This window comes from Muntiacus reevesi, chromosome 3 (genome assembly GCF_963930625.1).
Source record: "Muntiacus reevesi chromosome 3, mMunRee1.1, whole genome shotgun sequence".
Classification (NCBI taxonomy): Eukaryota; Metazoa; Chordata; class Mammalia; order Artiodactyla; family Cervidae; genus Muntiacus; species Muntiacus reevesi.
The window spans coordinates 157803261-157824611 of NC_089251.1; the positions used below are offsets into that span (position 1 = coordinate 157803261).

Genomic DNA, 21351 nt, shown 5'->3' on the forward strand with positions numbered 1-21351 from the left:
GCTGTGTGTCTGGATCTTCCACATGGGACGCTGAAGTCACACAGACACTGTGAAAACTGCTGCCAGAGGCAAACATCGGCCCTTTCCCCAGATCTACTGGGGAAAATTAAATGCAAGATTTTTCTCAAAATACCCTTAACCTCTGCCTTTGCTGTCACCTGTCAACACTGAATTCTAGTCTGTAAGAGGCCACCTGATTTGAAATAGAATTATAATCGTTTTAAAGCTATATCTGTATTTCACAGTATTCCACATGAAAAGAACAGCAGCACAGGAATTCCGGATGTCCTACTAGCCAAGAAAGTTTTAGACTCACTCTATTACAGCACCCAAAGAAACTCAAGGAACTTTACGAAGTTTTAACTTTCCACATAATAATACGAAAAAGGTCTTAAACATGCCTTACTATTAAGTTGTATCTGAAAGTTCACATATAAATAGGTTTTTCAAGTTTTATTTTCCCTTCTGATTCTTATTAAAACATATTTTGACTTTATAATTTAAGGGAAAAAAACCTGAAGCTGATTCCTTGATCATGAAGTCTCTGAGTGACAACAGCTTACGTAATCCTTTGAAAAGGAGAGAATAATACTTGGGATTATTCCGTGAAATAGAGTATGAAGCTGGGCTACTCTTACAGTACTTTCCAGGAGGAAGGTGAAAGCGCAGTTTAGGGAGAGAATCAAAGAAGCGAATGAGCCCCGTGACCCCCGATCAGAGGCAGCCCTGGAACAGCATCAGCGAGGCCCCCGGCTCTCACCTTCGCAGGAATGGCATCGTTCTCGTTCTTAAGGACGAACCTCCCCTCTCGGTCATCTTTATTCCAGTTCAGCTGCACCACCAGGGGTTTCTCATCTATATCCAATCTTCTTTCTTCTTCACAACATGAAAAGAAAAAAGAACAAAAAACCATGGTTATTTAATGGCACTAATCAATACAACATTACAACATTCTGATATACAGTAAATTTTAGAGACAAAAAAATGTCTTGTAACCTTCATTACTTTCTGATAGGCTGAGTGTAATTCAAACTGTGGCGTGAGCATTTCAATGACTAATTCAGGATTTTGGTGCTACTGTATGTCTATACCTACCATGGGTCCAGTGCCAGAGATGGCCAGGCACAACTTCCTGACAACATTTAGAATCTAACCAGGAAGATATGAGAAATAGACATGGGCTAGGAAAAAATACATGTAGGGTCCTGCTATATGTTTATTTCTGTAAATCACGTTCCCTGACATACAACTGGAAAACGAGACACTCCACTGATGGATGAGACTCTTCTCACATTAGCGTCAAGTGCCGACGAGACGCAGCCCTGCCCTGCCGGCATCCGTCCTGGCCTGACCCCTGCACTCCCCCTCCCACTGTGTCCTGACTCCTGCTCCAAACGCTCGGTCCTCCACCTCACACCCCTCCCGCCAGCAAACACCACTGTTCTCCACGTGGAGGTAAAGGGCTAAGAGTCTACGTCCTTCCTGATTTGAAATCTGAAACGTTCCTGGCAGCCCCGAGGGCCCCCACACCTGACCACCAGGAGGTGAGAGCTGGCAGAGATTACGCCGGCAAGAGGGCAGCAAAGATGGGCAGTCACTGTGGTAAAGCAGGCGGGATCAACCAGATGGATCCAAAGATTTACAGAGGCTCTCAGGAAACATTACAGGTCAGCAGCACTGTTAACTCCCAGAATACGGGACAAACTCACTCTCAAGTATCACTGTATCAGCAGAAGATATGAGAACAGAGTGATACGTAAGAGATTGGGCCAAGAAGTTTGAAATTCCTGCTTCAAACCAAAATTACAAAGTTGCTCAAGTGGCAAAACTTGCACTGGGTTGAAATCCCTCACAGCACATTTTTAGAGAACTAATATTCAGGACAATTAAGTCTCAATTGTAAAAGAGCAAAGAGGGAGCTGCCCTGAAACCCATGTGCCAGACAACTGCATGAAGGTAAGTCAGGGTCCTGCTACGACTACATCATGTGTGCCTGATGACCATGCAGATACAGTCAGGGCCCTGCTACAGTCTACATCACGTGTGCCTGACAACTGCATGCAGAAACAGTCAGGGTCCTGCTACAGTCTACAGTCTACATCACGTGTGCCTGACAACTGCATGCAGAAACAGTCAGGGTCCTGCTACAGTCTACAGTCTACATCACATGCGCCTGACAACTGCATACAGAAACAGTGAGGGTCCTGCTACAGTCTACAGTCTACATCACGTGTGCCTGACAACTGCATGCAGAAACAGTCAGGGTCCTGCTACGACTACATCATGTGTGCCTGATGACTCCATGCAGATACAGTCAGGGCCCTGCTACAGTCTACATCACATGTGCCTGATGACTCCATGCAGATACAGTCAGGGTCCTGCTACAGTCTACAGTCTACACCACGTGTGCCTGACAACTGCATGCAGAAACAGTCAGGGTCCTGCTACAGTCTACAGTCTACATCATGTGTGCCTGACAACTGCATGCAGAAACAGTCAGGGTCCTGCTACAGTCTACAGTCTACATCATGTGTGCCTGACAACTGCATGCAGAAACAGTCAGGGTCCTGATACAGTCTACAGTCTATATCATGTGTGCCTGATGACCATGCAGATACAGTCAGGGCCCTGCTACAGTCTACATCACGTGTGCCTGACAACTGCATGCAGATACAGTCAGGGTCCTGCTACAGTCTACAGTCTACATCACGTGTGCCTGACAACTGCATACAGAAACAGTCAGGGTCCTGCTACAGTCTACAGTCTACATCACATGCGCCTGACAACTGCATGCAGAAACAGTCAGGGTCCTGCTACGACTACATCATGTGTGCCTGATGACTCCATGCAGATACAGTCAGGGTCCTGCTACAGTCTACAGTCTACATCATGTGTGCCTGACAATTGCATGCAGAAACAGTCAGGGCCCTGCTACAGTCTACAGTCTACATCACGTGTGCCTGACAACTGCATACAGAAACAGTCAGGGTCCTGCTACAGTCTACATCACATGTGCCTCATGACTCCATGCAGATACAGTCAGGGCCCTGCTACAGTCTACAGTCTACATCATGTGTGCCTGACAACTGCATGCAGAAACAGTCAGGGCCCTGCTACAGTCTACATCATGTGTGCCTGATGACTCCATGCAGAAACAGTCAGGGTCCTGCTACAGTCTACATCATGTGTGCCTGATGACCATGCAGAAACAGTCAGGGTCCTGCTACAGTCTACAGTCAACATGTATGCCTGATGCCACATGCAGAAACAGTCAGGGACCTACTACTGTCTACAGTCAACAACATCACGTGTGCCTGACAACTGCATGCAGATACAGTCAGGGCCCTGCTACAATCTACAGTATCTTCTGCTCAAGTTAAAACAGCAGAAGTCTTTAGTTTTCCAACTGACTTTACACAAGAAATTCTAATGTGGAAAAGGGCTCTAAGTGGCATTTCCATGGTACTGGGCCAGTGCTCTTTCCCCCCACCGGCTGAGGTGCCAGGGGCTCACTAGACACATGTCACCCATCCAGGAACACGAGCTGTACCTGCCAGACGCAGCAGGAACCCATCCGCGTCAGGTGGGTTTGCCATGGCACTGTGGAAACCAGGAGATGGGAGTGCTGCCTCCACCCAGGACTGGGGCAGGGGGCGCCCAGGAGACATGCCCCCCATCAGGGAGTGACTGTGACTGGGAACGGAATGAAATCACCAGTTTTCCTTTTATGTCTACTATTTTCCCAAATAACCAGCAAGCTGTTAAGAACATAAATCTTTATGAACTTGTCTGGATCTACGCAATAAAATAAAGTGTTAAGTATTTCCTTTGGCCTGGGGATGCCACAAAAAGTTCCTGACACATTACGGGCTCTGTAACCCGAAAAAGACTGAGGCCCTGCACCAGGGCCCGCTCCTCTGTAGACTTGCATCCACGGCCTCCTCCTCTCTGAGGCCCTGCTGGAGCCACACGCAGGTGCAGGACACAGGCGGGCCAGCCTGGCTGAGCGTCAACAAGGGGACACGGCTGGGGGTAGGGAACGGACACTAGCTTCCTTACACACCTTCCTGGTGTCTTCACCCCGTACAAGTAACATATCTTTTTAATTAAAACCAAATCTGGCAAAGAAAGTTTAAGGATATAATATTCTTAAAAAAAAATTAAGCCCATTCCATTTTTAGATCTCAAATCACAACCATAGATGTCATTCCAAAGACCTCACGTGGTGGTGTTCAAATGACCAACAGTGCAGAAAGAAGAGTGCTAAAGATAAGAAATATCCTCCTCCTCTTTGTAAGCTATGTACAGAGACTCTGAGGTGAAAGGAGAACTCAACCTCAGAGAAAACATCCAAAACTGGGACCAGCCTCTCCTGTCAGATTTACTCTGGGTACGATGTATGCAGCTGATACCCCAGTGAACTTGAGAGAATGATGAACAAATATGGCCCACCTAACACAAGGCTGGTAGTACGTGGTGATACCTGAATTCCACACACTACAAAAATCTTAGCCCAATTTCAGACAGAGAAAGCTATACTTCAGGAAGAAGACTAACTAAATAAATAATGTTCAAATAGGTTTTGTGACAACTTAAATAGGTATTAGAATAAGGTTTGTGCTATCTGCAATTCTTTATTTACAACATTAACTGAATTTTGCTTTTTTTTTTTTTTTTGCAGGTGACTCAGTATTTCCAAAGCACTCATAAAAATTTTTAAACATTTTTACATTCCTAATCAGCTCAACCTAAATTGCCACGCTGGATATACAGGATATTTTCAGAAACTTCAAACCTTAAAACAAGGAGAAATTAGTGACCACAGAAAGAGTTTCCTCACGATGCCTGTTCTTCCCAAGAACACGGTTCCTGTTCCACAGGACAAAGATACTACAGCAAGACTTATGGACCACACTCACAAAACAACGGGCTACGCCCAGCTATAGCGTGGTGATCTACAAATGGTTACACGGTGTAGTTCTCCAAAATCAAGCAGCCCCACGTATCATCAAAGTATGTGCCAGACCTGGAGAATTCAAGTATGAAACACTGCGCTCCTTATCTCTAGAGAAGAAAGCAACTCCCAAACTCTACCTGCTAGGATCTCACAGACATACTCGAGCTGGGACCTCACAGACACACTCAGACTGGGATCTCGCAGACACACTCGAGCTGGGACCTCGCAGACACACTCGAGCTGAGACCTCGCAGACACACTCGAGCTGGGACCTCACAGACAGACTCGAGCTGGGACCTCGCAGACACACTCGAGCTGGGACCTCGCAGACACACTCGAGCTGGGACCTCGCAGACACACTCGAGCTGGGACCTCGCAGACACACTCGAGCTTTGCCATCTCTCTCACTGCTCCCTCAGAATGGGATGAGGCAGTAGTAAAGCTGGGCCCCAGGAAAGTGAGCGTCTCACGGCGAGGACCACGGCCCGCAGCCCGTCCTGCGCACTGACCTCCGCTGACGTGCACCTCGTAGAGTGAGTACTTGGGTGACGACAGCATCCGCATGTCGGGGCGGAACTTCTCGGCCAGCGTCTCCAGCACGTCCTGGGTGGTGGCGGTGCTGGACACCCGGATGCATTTCGTGGCGAAGTTCCCGGCGGCTTTATCTTGAAAATAAAATCTCATCACTCCGTGAAACTCCAAATCCTGAAAGGAAAATGAAATGATACATCTTTGAAAAAAACGATATCCTATTAAAAAAAAGGTGTCTTCAAATTTAGTCAAGTGACTTGGGACGAGGTATTTACAGTCTGCCTCCCCTGCATGGCTCGAGCGTCAGGTCCGGTTGCAGAGCACCTGTGTCAGCAGCCGCCCACTCAGACCGGGGCCCTCAGCTAGGGCCGGGCCCCACTTGCTCAAGTCTTTATAACCAGCCAGTGAATCAGACGCTATGATCAAAGCCCAGCCTCAAGATCTGGCCACTAAAACTCACAAAGTCTGAGTATCCCGTTCAAGCAGGATCAAAGTCAAGTCCAGAATTAAGCCCGGATGCACTGAACTTTGCACTCCAGTACTCTCACCTGGAAAATCCCATGGACGGAGGAGCTGGTAGGCTGCAGTCCACGGGGTCGCTAAGAGTCGGACACGACTGAGCGACTTCACTTCCACTTTTCATTTTCATGCATTGGAGAAGGAAATAGCAGCCCACTCCAGTGTTGTTGCCTGGAGAATCCCAGGGACGGGGGAGCCTGGGGGACTGCCGTCTGTGGGGCCGCACAGAGTCGGACGCGACTGAAGCAACTTAGCAGCAGCACTGAACTTCAAGGTCCACACCTGTCTGACCCTGAGGCCCATCTGTCCTGACTCTGAGGCCCCGTCTGTCCGACCCTGAGGCCTGTCCAACCCTGAGGCCCGTCTGTCCCGACCCTGAGGCCCGTCTGTCCCTACCCTGAGGCCCGTCTGTCCCGACCCTGAGGGCCATCTGTCCCGAGATTTCAAAGGGGAAACGCTAACCCCAACTCCAGCATGAATGTGAATGAATGGAAAGCCAGTTTGGCGGAATGTAACTGTGAGTATTTTCAGTATGTACTACTTGCCCCAGATTAACAGACACAATGTAGATTTTTCCTAAAATCTTTTTGATTTTTTTTAAATAATCTTACTTCCAGAGAAAAGTACAACGGATGCCAACCAAAGACATCCAAAGACTACTTCGCGGGAGGGTGAAGCCCACACACAGGACCTTGGGAGGCTCCTTCCCAGGGCTCCTTTGCTTTTTCAATCATTACAGCGACACTCTTAGGCAACACTCTTGCTAGCACCACAATAAGACCACTCAGGAGTTCACACCCAAGGGCGGAGGCCTGCTGCATCACAGAGCACCCCTGTTTGTCTGGTGGGTCACACTTTGCCAGATGATGCTGTTATCCCGGGGCTCCCTGGACAAAGCGCAGCTCCCCGCAGAGCTACGCGGACTCTTCCAACCCCAAGGCTCCCTGCACGGTCCCCGGCACCAAGAGCACCTTGGCGGGAGTCCTCAAGGCTCCCCTCCCCGCCCCCTGACATGTCAGGTCTTCCCACCGCCACGAGCATCCAGAGCCCACCCTAAGAGCAGGCAGGGGAGTCCCCCTCGCCCTCCTCCTCGCAGAGGTCCCTGCGGCCTCAGAGACCATCACAGCCAGTCCCAACCCGCCAGCCTGCCCTCACAGAAAGGCACCACCTAACGAGTCTTCACCTGAAGCAAAGTAAGGGACGTGGAGTTATTAGCATGGGCTTAACGGTCTATTTGAAAATTAAACGGGACAAAGACACCATCAGGCACATTTCCACCCCCGGGTTCCTACTGTGTCCGCCCGACTCTGCTGCAGGCCGCCCCCCCTGTGTTCCCCGACCCGGGATAGGAACGCAGGGATGTGTGGGAAGGACTACCCGAACCACAGACGCCGGGGAAGCCGGGCACGGGCGCAGGGTGGCAGCTGAGAAAGCAAGTCAGGAGTCCGTGTCTGGCCTGGGCCAAGCAGCCAAAAATCAGGCTGATAATCATTTTAAAAGAAACCTCTCTATTGATGCTTTTAAAGAAACAATTCTCCAGGCTCGATCAAGCCTAAGTAACGTAGACGATTAAAAACTACCTTTCATCTGATTTGCACTAAATAAGCATTAATAAATACCTAGCAGTTCAGTTTGCCGGGTCTCCTTAACATCGCACGGGAAAACCTGAGCAGAGCCGTTACTGGGTGAGTCTCCTAATAAAGGAACACATTAGCTTTCTGCTCAATTATTCAGCCAGTTTGGGCCGGTGTATGTAAGTCTACAGAATTTTATCAAAACTGAGAAGACAAAAAATCCAGTTCCTGAACATTAACTTGGGTAGGCAGTGACCAAGCTCACACACAATAGTAACTGTAACTAACATATGTGACCAGCCACCATGTGCCAGATACGGACGGTCTTCAGCATTTAATTCCCCAAACCAAGAGGCAGGTGCCACCGTCACACCCACTGCGCAAGGGGGAGAAAGCAGGTCCAGGGAGGCCAAGCGTGAGCAGCCGGCACACAGCCGCCAGGCGGCCAGCACCCCCGCCCCGCAGAGCCCCGTCCCCCTAGAGCTGCCTCCTCGCCACCAGCCCCGCCGGGGCCAGTGCTGCAGCCCTATGCGCAGAGAGGCGGGGCCACCTGACAGAGCGGGTACTGGGCTCCTTTCCTCAACGGTCACTTCTCCTGACAGGAAAACCGCCTTCATTTTGTCTAAAGGTATATCCTCACCTTCACATAAATTCTTCCCTGAGAAACATCACCGACGGTCACAACGGAAATGAATGCCGCGCGGGGCTGTGTTACCACTCTTGAAACAGAAATGTTCTTGTGTTTACCAGAACGAATACAAGAAGGCTCGTTATCAAATTACACACACACAGTCAAAACAAGGAGCAAAGACGTACAGATGGAGGTTTGCGTCTCAATATTTTACCAGTACCTCATTAGTTAATGAAATTGATAATCAATCGGCCTTCTTATCTGAACCAGCAGAAACTCACCCAGACAACCCCAAATCTCCTTCTCCTTGAACAAGCTACCGAGAACCACCTGCTCTAGAGCTGGCACAGACTAAGAACCAGGCTCTGTTCATGTTCTTCTCACCACTTCCGGCATTTCTAGGAAAACCAGGGCCCAGCCTGCAGCCCATCAAGGCTACCTGCCAACACGTAGTCACCTTTCCAACCCCCTCGTTCACAGGGCCACGACTTATCTCACACACACCCCTTAGTCCCAAGGCTGCTGCCGCCAAAGCACAAACATGACCGCGCATGAACCATCAGCAGATGATGGCTGTTTGACTCACGCTGTTAAAAACAGCATGACATTTGGGTAGAGAATGGACGAAATACCTGATTATAGGATTTTTTGGAATCGCACTTATATAAATGCTATTTTTTGAACTTGTATAAACTACTTCTTGAACTATTTTTTAAACCAGTACTGAAGAATACTTTTTAAAACTATGCGCGTTTCATTACCTGTAACTTCTATAGGACAGATACGCCCGAAGGCTCAGCGCCGTCTGGAGCGGACCTCCGCCCGCCCCTCCCGGGGCTCGCGCCCCTCCCTGGCTCCCTGTGGCCCAGCCTGGCCCGGGCGCCTCGCCACGCCACGCGGCGCTCCGCGGGCACGGGCTTTGTGAAAGCGGAAGGGGTGAGGTTCCCCGGGAGGGCCACACGACGGACGGCTGGCACTTCTCAGTGCTGAAGTGCTTTGCAATGGACGCAGGTACACTCTTTTTTCAGACATAATGCCACTGCACACTTAACAGACTACAGGACTATGTGAACCTGACTGTTATTTGCAACCAGAAACCAAAGTGGTGAGCCTGGCCTCACGGTGGCGCTCTGGACCGAATCCGCTCATCTGGGGCGAGCCTGGGCCATCCTGAGCGCTGACCTCCGACCCGGCGTCCTCACCCGGGAGCACGATCCACGGCACACGCCTCAGGGGTCTGCGTGATCCGGTGATTCTGGTGCGGCGCCTCGTCTGAAAGCGAAGGCACCGTCTCTAACACATCCCAGCGCAGGCCTTCTCAGTGTGAGCCAGCTACTGTTCTCCCGACGTCACCAGAGCCGAGCTGGAGCAAGCTCACTGAACGCGGGAAAAGTCACCTTTCAGGGGAAGAGCTCAGAGTTCATACAAGTTCTCTGGTCTAAAAAACCAACCCCAACACACACACCCCACAGAGAACGCACGCTGCAGATAACTGCTTTATGAACTCAAACCAACCACCCTGTATCTGACCACGTAAGCATTATAAGTAAGACAATTCTATGCCAGAAAACAGCCTGCTGTGAAAACGAGTCGCAAACATGGTTTTCAAAGGCCTGTTATGGCCGCCAGCACCGTCTACTTACAACTGTCAGCTTCTGAGGCAGGTTCCCAGTGCGCTTCGCTGGGAGATGCCAGTGGAAGCGGAAACCTACCGAAACCTTTAGCATCACGAGGGGATGGAACAGTGAAGCTCTCCCCACAGTCCTCTGAAAATCTTTAATCTCTATATTTGAGTAGCTACCACACTATATGCACTGGGGATGTGAAAGACGGTAACAAAGGATGCACTAATTAAACCCAATTAACAAAATAGCAAAAATCACACTTGTGGTTAAAGATGATGTCTTCATTTCTACTGTGACTCGTAAGTACTGCACTTGTACAAAAGTGAAGTGCAAATGTACAGAAGTAAAGAAGTGAAGTAAAAGTGGAAGTCGCTCAGTCATGTCCGACTCTCTGCGACCCCGTGGAGTATATAGTCCATGGAATTCTCCAGGTCAGAACACTGGACTGGGTAGCCTTTCTCTTCTCCAGGGGATCTTCCCAACCCAGGAATCGAACCCAGGTTTCCCACACTGTGGACGGATTCTTTACCAGCTGAGCCATAAGGCAAGTAAAGAAAACACTCTTCAAAAAGCCACCTCTCTAGTCCAGGGGTTCTATCCAACTTTGTCCGGGATCCTTCAGCAGACTGGTGAGGCCTGTGTCACTGCTCTCAGAATAAAAATGTTAACTGCATAAAGCACGGAGAATTGCAAAGTGAACAATCACAGCAAAATGCAATTATTAGGGCCTCCCTGGTGGTGCAGTGATGAGGAACCCGCCTTGCAATGCAGAAGACACGAGACAGATCACTGGTCCAGGAAGATCCTGCGCAGCAACTCCTGAGCCCGCACTCTGGAGCCCAGGAGCCGCACTCCTAAGCCCTCGCCCCGGGAGCCCATGCTCCACCCTAAGAGAAGCCTCTGTGACAAGAGGCCTGCAAATCACAGCCAGAGCACCCTCCACTCATCACAACCAGAGAAAAGCCCAGGCAGCAATGCAGACCCGACAATATTTAAAATATTTCTAAAACCTGTGACAGAGTAACATGAGTGGTCTTTATTAACATATTAAATAAGGTCTAGACCTTGTTTTTGTGCATTTAAAATTTTACAACTTCAAATCTGAAGGAGATAAGAGTATAAACTTGTAAGTGAAGAAAATGCTAAATTTCAGCTACAGGCTAATAAAAATGTATTTACTGAAATTAAGATGTCATTATTTTCTCATCCATGGAAAGTATCTACAGCCCTCAAGTAAGACGGCGTCCCTGGAGCGACTCCAGAGACAACAAATACGCTTTGCAGCCATTGCCGTTACAAAAGCAAAGCTCATCCCACGTCGCTCTGCCAACCGGGCTGAGCTTCGCCGCTGGCATCCCCGAGCCCGATGCTCAGACCAAGGTCTGAGCACAACCTCCTGCGCCGGTGAGGTGAGGGGCGGCGCTGACGTCCCAGGCAGCGTGCACTGCCGGGCCCCCGGGCTCCTCGGGGACGGCCGTGCGGTGCCTCGAACACCCCTGGCCTCCACCTACCGGAGGCCGGCAGCACCTGCCAGCCGGGAGACCAGGGTGTCCCCAAACACCTGCCCGGGCTCCCGGTGATGAGCCGGGCCCTCCGCAGCACGGCACTCTAGCTCCCACCCCTCCAAGCGCCCTCTTTCCTGTGGCATGATCCCACTTCTCTCCTGAACAGATTCCTGCTCCAGCCTCCGAGCCGCAGTGTCCAGAAGTGGCCAGTGAGCTCCGTGCATCTAACCAGCTGCAAATGAACTGCTAAATCTAACACCACACCTGTAATAAACACGATTTAAAGTGACACCGCTTGACGGTGACCACCTAAGACTGTTGATCCACAGGAGGCGTCAGTAAAATGACAATTCTTGAGTCACCGCCACCTTGGTCCACCTGCAGCCTTTCTCCAGCTCGCACTAACCTGTTAGACCACAGACTCTGAGTACAACTAACCACCTGTTCCCCGGCTTCCCCCACGAGTCGGGGGCAAAGAATCTGCCTGTGAAGCAGGAAACACAGGTCGGTCCCTGGGTGGGGAAGATGCCCTGGAAGAGGGCATGGCTACCCACTCAGTATTCTTGCCTGGGAAATCCCGTGGACAGAGAAGCCTGGCGGGCTATGGTCCTTGGGGGTCACAAAGATGCGACTCGGCACAGCATAATCACCTCTTCCTAATTCATCTCACTGTACTTATAGCCGACCCTTAAACAGAAGAGCCGGATGAAAAACATGGCTGAATCCCTTGATAACGTCCAGACACATCGTGACTTACCCACTTCCTTCATCTACGAAGCTGGCAGCCCCCTCTCTGAGGCACACACAGTGACGTGACTGCGTCCGCTGAGCCAGGCTGATTCCTGCGAGTGGGACTGCACAGCCCTCCCAGCCCCACGCCGGGCTTCCTTTCAGGCTCTCCATAACCAGAGAGCACTTCTAGGATCAGTTTGAGTCCATCGTCACAGCGTTAGTATGCACAGTCAGTTCACACACTGCTTTAGAAACCTGCATTCTGTAATAAACATCTTCATGGAAACCCACACTTTAAAAATTATAGATGTCATCATAAGGCAATTTAAGAAATGTAAATAAATTTGTCTACATAAAAATAAACTTTCATTTGGGGGGGGGGGAAAGCACGCAATAAGTAAAGTCCAAAGACAAGTGACACACTGGGGGAGAAACATTTCCAACTTACGTGAAAGAAAGAAATATAAGATATATAAAGAGTCCCTAAAATATGAGAAGAAAAAAAAACCCACTTTAAAATGGATTAAAAAAACCTCATGTTCACAAAGTGAGTATGACTCAAATAGGAAAAAGGACGATCCACCTCGTTAATGACAAAATAACTGTAAAACTTCCAAATAAGATCACATTTCTCAATCAAAGTGGTAAAAATCTTAAAGTCTAACAACCCCTCTATTTGTGGGGTGGGTACAAGATGCACATCCACGGAGCAGACCTGGGGTGACGCTGGGCCAAAAGGATGCCCCTGTGCATCTGGCACAGAGAGCCCCTTCTGCAGGCCTGTCCTGGGACGCGCCAGCAGAGCCCCTTCTTGGACCAAGACATGTCGGCAGAGTGGTTCACTGCAGCACTGGCAATAACAACAAACGTCTGGAAATGATGAGGCGAGGTACGCTGGTTGAATAAACCCTGGTCCCTTCACATGATGGAATGAAGCGCTGCCATCACACTGTGACATGGACAGAACACAAGTCCGCGTTTCAGTGAGCGCGGGGACACAACAGTGTGTGAATTACAGCAGCGCCTTTCACGTGACAGCTCTTCCCTAAAGTGCTTCCTGAATAGGGAAGATCCCCTGGAGAAAGAAATGACAACCCACCCCAGTATTCTAGCCTGGGAAATCCCATGGACAGAGGAGCCTGGTGGGCTACAGTCCAAAGGGTCGCAAAGAGTCAGAAATCAGCAACTCAGTAACAACAGCTCTTGTCACTTAAGAAGTCTTAAAGCAAAGACAAGATGTAAAATCAAGCATCTCTAGCACCTAGACTGCTGACTCTCAATCCTTTTCTCCACTAAAAGGAACCAAGGATCCGTGGAGAAATGGTCTAATCCAGGTATGGTCAAAAGTGGACAAGATGAGTCTGGGACACCTTATTACACCAGATGACAAATAAGTTTTAAAAAAAAAAAAAAAAGTTAAGAAAAACCGTCTAGCCACCAAAAGGTGCACCTGGCCAAATCTGGACAATGTGGTTTACCAGCAGCAGTAATGACTGCAAGTGACGAGACCCAGAAGCCCTGAAAAGTCCCAACTGCACAGCATCAGTGAGGAGCAGGGAAAAGGCCAAAGCCAAGGTCACTGTCACCGCCGCGGGCTGCTAGGGCACCGACTCCTCGGTTGGGAAATAAGCAATTCAAGTCAGAGAACGCGGAATTCATAGTCTTCCTGCAGCTCAGATGAGGAAGCCAGGTTTTTAAAGAATTCCAGCCAGTAAGCATGAAAGAAATGACAGAACTGGGAAATCAGGATATTTTTTAACGCTTCCTCAATCTGGGCGAGGACTGGCATCGCCCCAGCCAGGAGGGAGAGGCCGCCGGGCCAGGCCCTGTGGGTGCGGCGGGCGGGCTGTCGGGCCGCCTCCTCCGCTCCCAGCTCGGGGCCACCCCCGAGGCCCTGCTGGACGTGCGTGTGGACCTAAGCTCCATCACGGCTCTGAAGCTACAGAAACAGTCACTCCCCACCGCCAATGGAAATGATTGGAAGTTTTAGACAGTGAACTTCAGAAATAGGATCATGAATGTACAGTGTTTTGTTCTGTGAATCTTTATATTTTGCTCTTTTCATATGCATCCATATAGACTATTAATATGCTCGGTTGGTTTTGCCCCCTTTTTTTTTGCTAGAGTTGGATTATATACTTTTCCAACTATTTTCTTGTGTTTAAGTGTATGAGCACTTGAGAATTTTTAGATGGGAACTGATGAAGTGTCTTCTCTCAGATAACCATGTCCCTAAACTCAGCTTCAATAATAAAATGAGGAAATTTTGTTTTAAAACCTGTTTCCTATATCTGCACTGAGTCTGAAGTATGTGAAATATTAAAAAGTTTATAAATCTGAACAAGGGTAATGCACCATACAACTATATACAGAAGTTGGTAGGCTATCATTTACTCTATTTATATAACTTCCAGGTAAATACTCAACTGCAACAACTGATTCAAAGAAGCTTCATACAGCTGAAATGCAACCATCTGAATCTCTCTAATATACTAAAAATTGAATTCACAGTACTCAACCTGTTCTATTAAAAAAAAAAAACTCAAGAAACTTATGTAAATGAAAAAATTATCTTCAAATCTTCACCGTCGTATACACTGCATTAGTAACCACATACACTTTGAAATGGTTTTTGAGTCCTCTTCTGTATTTTGGGGCCTTTTGTATCCTCTGTGAGACACTTGAAAGGGGGTCGGGGCGGGGCCCGTAGGGGCAGAGGCTGCAGGAGCAGTGAGGTGAGCACCGCCGCCTCTGGCTGGGGTTTCACGGAGAAATCGGCGCCGGGTGTGCCGTTCTCGGCCTGGTTTGATGGGGGCTCCCGGGCCGCGTACCTGGGGCTAAGCGGGACCTGCGGACCGCACTTCCTGCCTCACTCTGGGTATCAGCTGACCACGGCAGACAGGATGCCGCCTGGTAGCAGGCCAGAGCGAGGCAAAAAGGTGAGCTGCTCACATCAGCAGAGACTTCGGAAAGGCCCACGGTGTTTAGGAGGATGTTTAACAGCACTGATGCAGAAAGGAACCCAGGAGCGCAGAGCGACACGGCTGAGAACAACTCACTGTTCTGCTGAGTTTTCTGAGCGTAACTGCACAAGACAACGTTCATGAAAAGCAGCAACCACGAAGTGGACTGTCATTCTGCTCACCAAAATAACACTTCTATTCCAGAATTTTCCATACTGAAGTAAGTATTACAGACATGTGGGGTATTTAACTATAATGCATTCGTGTATAAGCTAAAAAAAAGTACATTCTGGAATAAATTCTTTAGATAACTAATGGAATATGTCATAGGCATGAACTCAAAGACAAAGAAACAGAAATATGATGATGAAAGAAAAAAGTATTAGGTTCCATAAAATGAAAACCTCAAAAATCACTGATTTGTTTTTATATGTAAAGTTACACTATATCTTTTAAAGAAGATATTACCATTTCTAGACAAAATCAGAAACAGCAACAAGTAAGACTTTTTTTCAGCTTAAGTTATGCAAAGCAGAATCAACCTAAAACTTGCAATACTAACCCAGAACGTGGTGCTCCCCGACAAAGGACCTCATCTGACACCAGGCTGAGCAAACAGATCTAAGCTTCTGTCCTGCGACGGACAAGGAAGACCTTCTGCTGGAGCAGATGAAGCAAAACACAGGGAAGGAGAAAAAGCACAGCTAACAAGGACAATAAAACAACCAGAACAGCAACAGGTATCATCCTCAAGAAGCATCACCAGTCCAGAAGGGAAGCACCACCCGGAGCCGAGCGCGTTCCTCAGGCCGTCTGCTGCACTTCCAGACACAGACCCTCAGCCGAGCCCAGGCCCCATGGGGCGGGCCCCTCTGTCTGCAGACCCTCAGCCGAGCCCAGGACCACGGCACTTCCAGCCACGGCCGTACTGGGCAGGCACCTCTGTCTGCAGACCCTCAGCCGAGCCTAGGACCACGGCACTTCCAGCCACGGCCGTACCGGGCAGGCACCTCTGTCTGCAGACCCTCAGCCGAGCCCAGGACCACGGCCCTGCGGGGCGGGCACCTCTGTCTGCAGACCCTCAGCCGAGTCCAGGACCACGGCACTTCCAGCCATGGCACTGCGGGGCGGGCACCTCTGTCTGCAGACCCTCAGCCGAGCCCAGGACCACGGCACTTCCAGCCACGGCCGTACCGGGCGGGCACCTCTGTCTGCAGACCCTCAGCCGAGCCCAGAACCATGGCACTTCCAGCCACGGCCGTACTGGGCGGGCACCTCTGTCTGCAGACCCTCAGCCGAGCCCAGGACCGGCAAGCTGCCTGAGCAGGACCACACGGTAGCGCCCTCGGGTCAGAGGCGGATCCGAGACAAGAAGCTGGCCTGTTACTCTGTTGTGAAGAAAGGCTGTACCCTCCCCACGCCCAGTCACACGCAGACTGCACAGCCAGTCAGCATCCCACGGCTGGACAGGAAACAGTCAGCGCTCTGACATACACGGTGTTTACAGAAGGGCAGGCCCGGAAAACCGGCACTGAGGCCATGAAAGGGGGTGGGGGGTCCCGCAGGCCAAGGCACCCCAGGTAGACTGAACACCTACGCGTGAAAAGTCACACTGTAAACCCTCCAGAACGGAGCACCGAGCATATTCCCCGAATGAGAGAGAAAAGGTGTAAGAGCAAATGTCTAAGGAGAAGACCGAGGGACCCCACTACACTTTAAGTCTTTAAATCTGCGTGACAAAACACGGTAAGAGACTTAAGAAAAAGACGAACGGAAACACACTTGCAACATACAGGTAAAGGATTAGAATCCAGAGTTTATAAAGATTTCCTACAAATCAAGTAGAAAAAGACAAACAGCTCACTGAAAAACACATGGACAAAATGTATAAACAGGTAACTCAAAGAGAAAACCAGAATGACCATAAACGTAAGAAAACACGTTCACTCACTGAAAACAGGTTATTATTAATCATGATTATTATTTCATGTATTCTTGCTTACCAAAAAAAAAAAAATCTGAATATACTGAGGATGCAGGCACTTCTGAGGTTTGGAATGTAAACTGGCAAACCCATCTCAAGATCAGTGTGGCAGAATCTGCATCTGCACACATCTAGTCGTCCTCCTAACACTGCCCCGGCCCAGAAGGACACAGACAAGAGGACCCTGGAAAGCCTGCTCTGTAACAGGGACGACGCCGGACAGCCTGGCCGGCCGGAGGCAGGAGCAGAGATCCGGGACAGAGGATGACCACGCACCTGCTGCAACACCTGAGGTGCTAACCTGCCAGCCTCAGGCAGCCATGTTCTCTGGAGGCAGAAAGCGGGGAAGACAGGCAGGAGGGATGGCTGCACCTATTAACTCTACATCCTCAGGCTTCCCGGGCCTCCTTCAGCTGAAAGATACCTAGATGATAACAACTGCACCTCCCTTGTTGATTTGGGAATTAAACGGAGCGACGGGCCGGCTGTGCATCTAAACCACTGCTCAGCAGGCGACGCTTCAGGGCTGTGAGCTCAGCGGTGGCTCGCAGAGGAGGTGGCCGGGAGGGCCTGGCCCCCCAAGGGCGGCCCGGCAATAGCAGAGGCCCCAGGACGCAGACCGCGCTGGGACCACGAGTCTGTCGGGCCGGCCGGGCCCACAGGACAAAGGCTCTCTGCGTTGTCCAATAATAATTCTCATGGGGTGGAGAGGAAGAAACAGGGAAGGAGGAGAAGAATTGTCTGGAAGGAAGGAAACAATAAAAACCAACACCCAGGGTCAGATTTCCAAAGCTGGGACACAAATCAGCTCAAAGACAAAGCCCACTGCATAGTAACATTTTTAAGCCGCATTAAATGCAAACATTCGGTAAAACGGAATAGCAATCTATAATAAATGCTTTAAAAAGAAATAAAAACTGTAATTTAGAAATGAAAAAAGACTCAGAACAGACAACAAGCCCAGGGGATAAGCTGTTTCTCTCTGCAGCTAAATCATCTTCACTCCAAAGGGGAAGAGCCGCAAACAGCCTGTTCTCAGGAGGCCCTCAGGGACAGGCGGACACAGTCAAGCGAGGCAGAGGGACCGAGAGTCCCGGGGTCCGGAGGGAGGGGACCTGAACAAAACCCGAGGGCCGCCTGGCGGCGCGTCTGGAAGCAGCAGGACCACGACGGTCGGGGCTGAAGGAGACGGGGCGGGCGGTGCCGGGGCTTCTCAGGCCGGAGGGCCACGCCGGCTCCGTCGGCCACGCGGCGCTCCGGATGGCAGCTCAGCCGCCCGAGGGTCTGAACGGAAAACCGCATCACTGAACTGAAGGCTGAGACGCGCACAGCCCGGCCTGGGCAGCAGCAAGACGTGCTGAGACGCCAAAGATGCCGACGACGCTTTGGAGGCAGAGCCGCCGGACTGGGAGGGCTGAGGCCCAGGAGAAGCGGGGAGTCAGGAACCGGGGCAAAGGGGCGCCAGCAACCCAGGCGAGGGGCGGCCACGCGGTCCCCTGGCTGGGAGGCTGCAGGAGTCGCTGGGAGGAGCGCAGGTGAGGAGGCGGTCCGCTCGGGGTGGTTGGCGCTGGATGTGGACATGGTCCGTCCAGGGCAGTGCGGGCACCGGGTGCAGGCGCGGTCCATCCGAGGCGGTGTGGGGTCAGATGCGGGCACGTTCCATCCGGGGCGGTGCGGGCGCCGGGTGTGGGCGCGGTCCATCCGAGGCGGTGCGGGGCCAGATGCGGGCACATTCCATCCAGGGCGGTGCTGGCACGTTCCATCCGGGGCGGTGCAGGCGCTGGGTGCGGGCGCGGTCCGCTCAGGGCGTCGTCAGCGCTGGGTGCCCCAAGGAGGAGCAGAGAGGAGGCCGCAAACCGGGGCTCCTCCACTCCGTACAGGAGAACCGACCGGGCCCAGGGGCCAAGTGGAGACGAGGCTGGGGGATCGGATCAGTGGGCCCGAGGTGATGACCAGTCCCGGCAGCCCGAAGGGTGCTAGTGACTCAGACAAGAGCCGTCTGGGTGAACTCGAGGGTTGGGCCCTTAGGGTAAGCAGCAAAGAAAAAGTTCTAAAATTTCATTTTCATCTTTAAAATTAGACAACTTACACTGATAGCAGAGTGCAGCTGCACTGCACTGGTCATATCCCCAAATAACCAAACTGGCAAAACAGCCACACAATCGCGGGCTGTCTTCGCAGCGCGGCAGGGGTTAGCAGAGGTAAGCAACTCCAGTATCTACACAGGCAACCTCGGAGCTCTGACGACGTTCACAACGAGGACTGCCCTGAGGACGCCACACACTCCACAACCAACATACCGGCTCTCCCGCACACCACAGAGAAGACTCTAAAAATAACTCCAGGAAACAAAACCGCCTCTTTTTTTTTTTTTTTTAAATGTTAATCTCATTAGAAAAGACCCTGATGCTGGGAAAGATTGAAGTCGGGAGAAGGGGGCGACAGAGGATGAGATGGTTGGATGGCATCACCCATTCAATGGGCATGCGTTTCAGTCAACTCCGGGAGTTGGTGATGAACAGAGAAGCCTGGCGTGCTGCAGTCCATGGGGTCGCTGAGAGTCGGACACAACTGAGAGACTGAACTGAACTCAATCATTTTTTAACCCATTAATTTTTCTCTACTGGGATGTTTGCAGACATAAGTTGGAAAAAAAATGCATATCACTAAAACAAATCAAACAAATTAGAAGGAAGTTTTAAATAGTCAGATAACCTTAACTATTCACAACTACCAATAAGGCTGATTTTTCCAAAGCTCATGGCTTAACTCCGAACTTCTGAAGCTCATACTCTGGTTTTTGAATAGGTTTTAAGTTCATTTATGTGCTGTACATGCTTAAGTCACTCAGCCGTGTCCGACTCTCTGTGACCCCATGAAGTGCAGCCCACCAGGCTCCTTCCTCAGTTCCCAGGTTTCTCTAGGCAAGAATACTGGAGTGGGTAGCCTTTCCCTTCTCCAGGGGATCTTCACCACCCAGGGAGTGAACCCAGGTCTCCCACATTGCAGGCAGGTTCTTTACTGTCTGAGCCACCAGGGAAGCTCATTAATTACTGCTAAAAATGAAAAATATACTCCTCATATCCAAAGTAGTTCCACAATGAAAATCCTTAAGACACAAACCTATCTGTGTGAGTCTCCTCCTGGTAACTATAAATTCTGGTGGTGGAGAGTCTAACAGAATTGAGCCTGATTTAAGGAAAAAAAGACAGCCTACACTTTTAAAAAATAGGGCGATTACTAAACACAAAAGAATATATGCTGTCAGCCGTAACTCAAGCTAAGACAGTTAGGATTTTAAAATAGGTGCTCCCTTGATTTTTTACTTACTTTTCAAGTACATAACAATGAAGAAACAAATGACTAGTAAAATACATCCACTGATGGATATAAAATTAAAAGACAAAAATGACTAAATAGAAAAAAGAATTTTTATGTTTTAATACAAGATAAAACATCAATATGTTTTATAAACACCATTTGCACAAATTGAAGAGATTAAAACAAACATACCAACAGAAAAAAAGACACATCACATAGAAAGTATAATGGTCAATGACTTTGTGAACGACGCTGCTCCTCAACAGTGAACGAGGAAACGCGAAGTTTGAAACCAAGGACTTTCTGTCAGGCTGAAAAAAGAGGAACTCCCAGCATCAGTGTTAGGTGAAGGGTTACACCCATTGCAGCAGGGTGTGAACTGGAAGAGCCTTCTAAGATGAGAACTCCGGCAAAGTCTATCAAAATGTTCAATGTGTCCACCCCTCCGATGCTAACTGCTTTTGGAAATCCATTTCTATTTTATAGAAATACAACTACAGGGAGATAATTATGCAAAATGTTCACAGGAACATTACTAAAACACTGTATTGTAGAGACAAGGTGTGAATAATATGACTCGTACAAGGAATATTACATAGCCATTAAAAAACAAGAGCATTTTATGTGTTACAAAAGTCTCCATAGCTTCCTTCTAAGTAAAAATAACCTAGGTACCACTCACCTAAAAAGGCTTACTGTTATTCTTCAAGAGCCACTGCCCCCAGGGGGTTCTGCTCCTGAAGTCAGACAGACATTAACACAGAAGCATCCACCGAGGTTCCAGCCAGAGACGCAGCTCCGGGACCAAGGGGGCTGAGGCAGACCTTACGGTCCCCGAGTTCTGAGTGCGCACGCTCCGCCAGGCGCAGCCTGACCCATGCACCTGCCTGATCTCAGGACAACGGTGCCACGCTGAATTACAGGCCTTTACTGAAAAAATAAACAGAGGACAGAGTCCAAGGTGAAAATACTTACAGCGCCAAGAAAGAGGAGCCAGATGGGAGTCCCC

General features: G+C 49.8%; 1 protein-coding gene across 13 annotated transcripts in view; it reads right to left on the reverse strand.

Moving 5' to 3' along the window:
* The window catches only part of AFDN (afadin, adherens junction formation factor), a 110744-nt gene that overhangs the window by 74899 nt on the left and 14494 nt on the right, over positions 1-21351 (reverse strand). For 7 of the 13 annotated variants that reach the window (XM_065930977.1, XM_065930985.1, XM_065930984.1 and 4 more), the window contains exons 2-3: positions 5467-5662; positions 761-876 (exon numbers count right to left, since the gene is read on the reverse strand). In XM_065930977.1, coding sequence (XP_065787049.1) covers positions 761-876; positions 5467-5662 — 312 coding nt within the window. The remainder of the gene's footprint in view (positions 1-760; positions 877-5466; positions 5663-21351) is intronic. The other 6 variants (XM_065930981.1, XM_065930979.1, XM_065930988.1 and 3 more) reach the window with 1 other exon arrangement.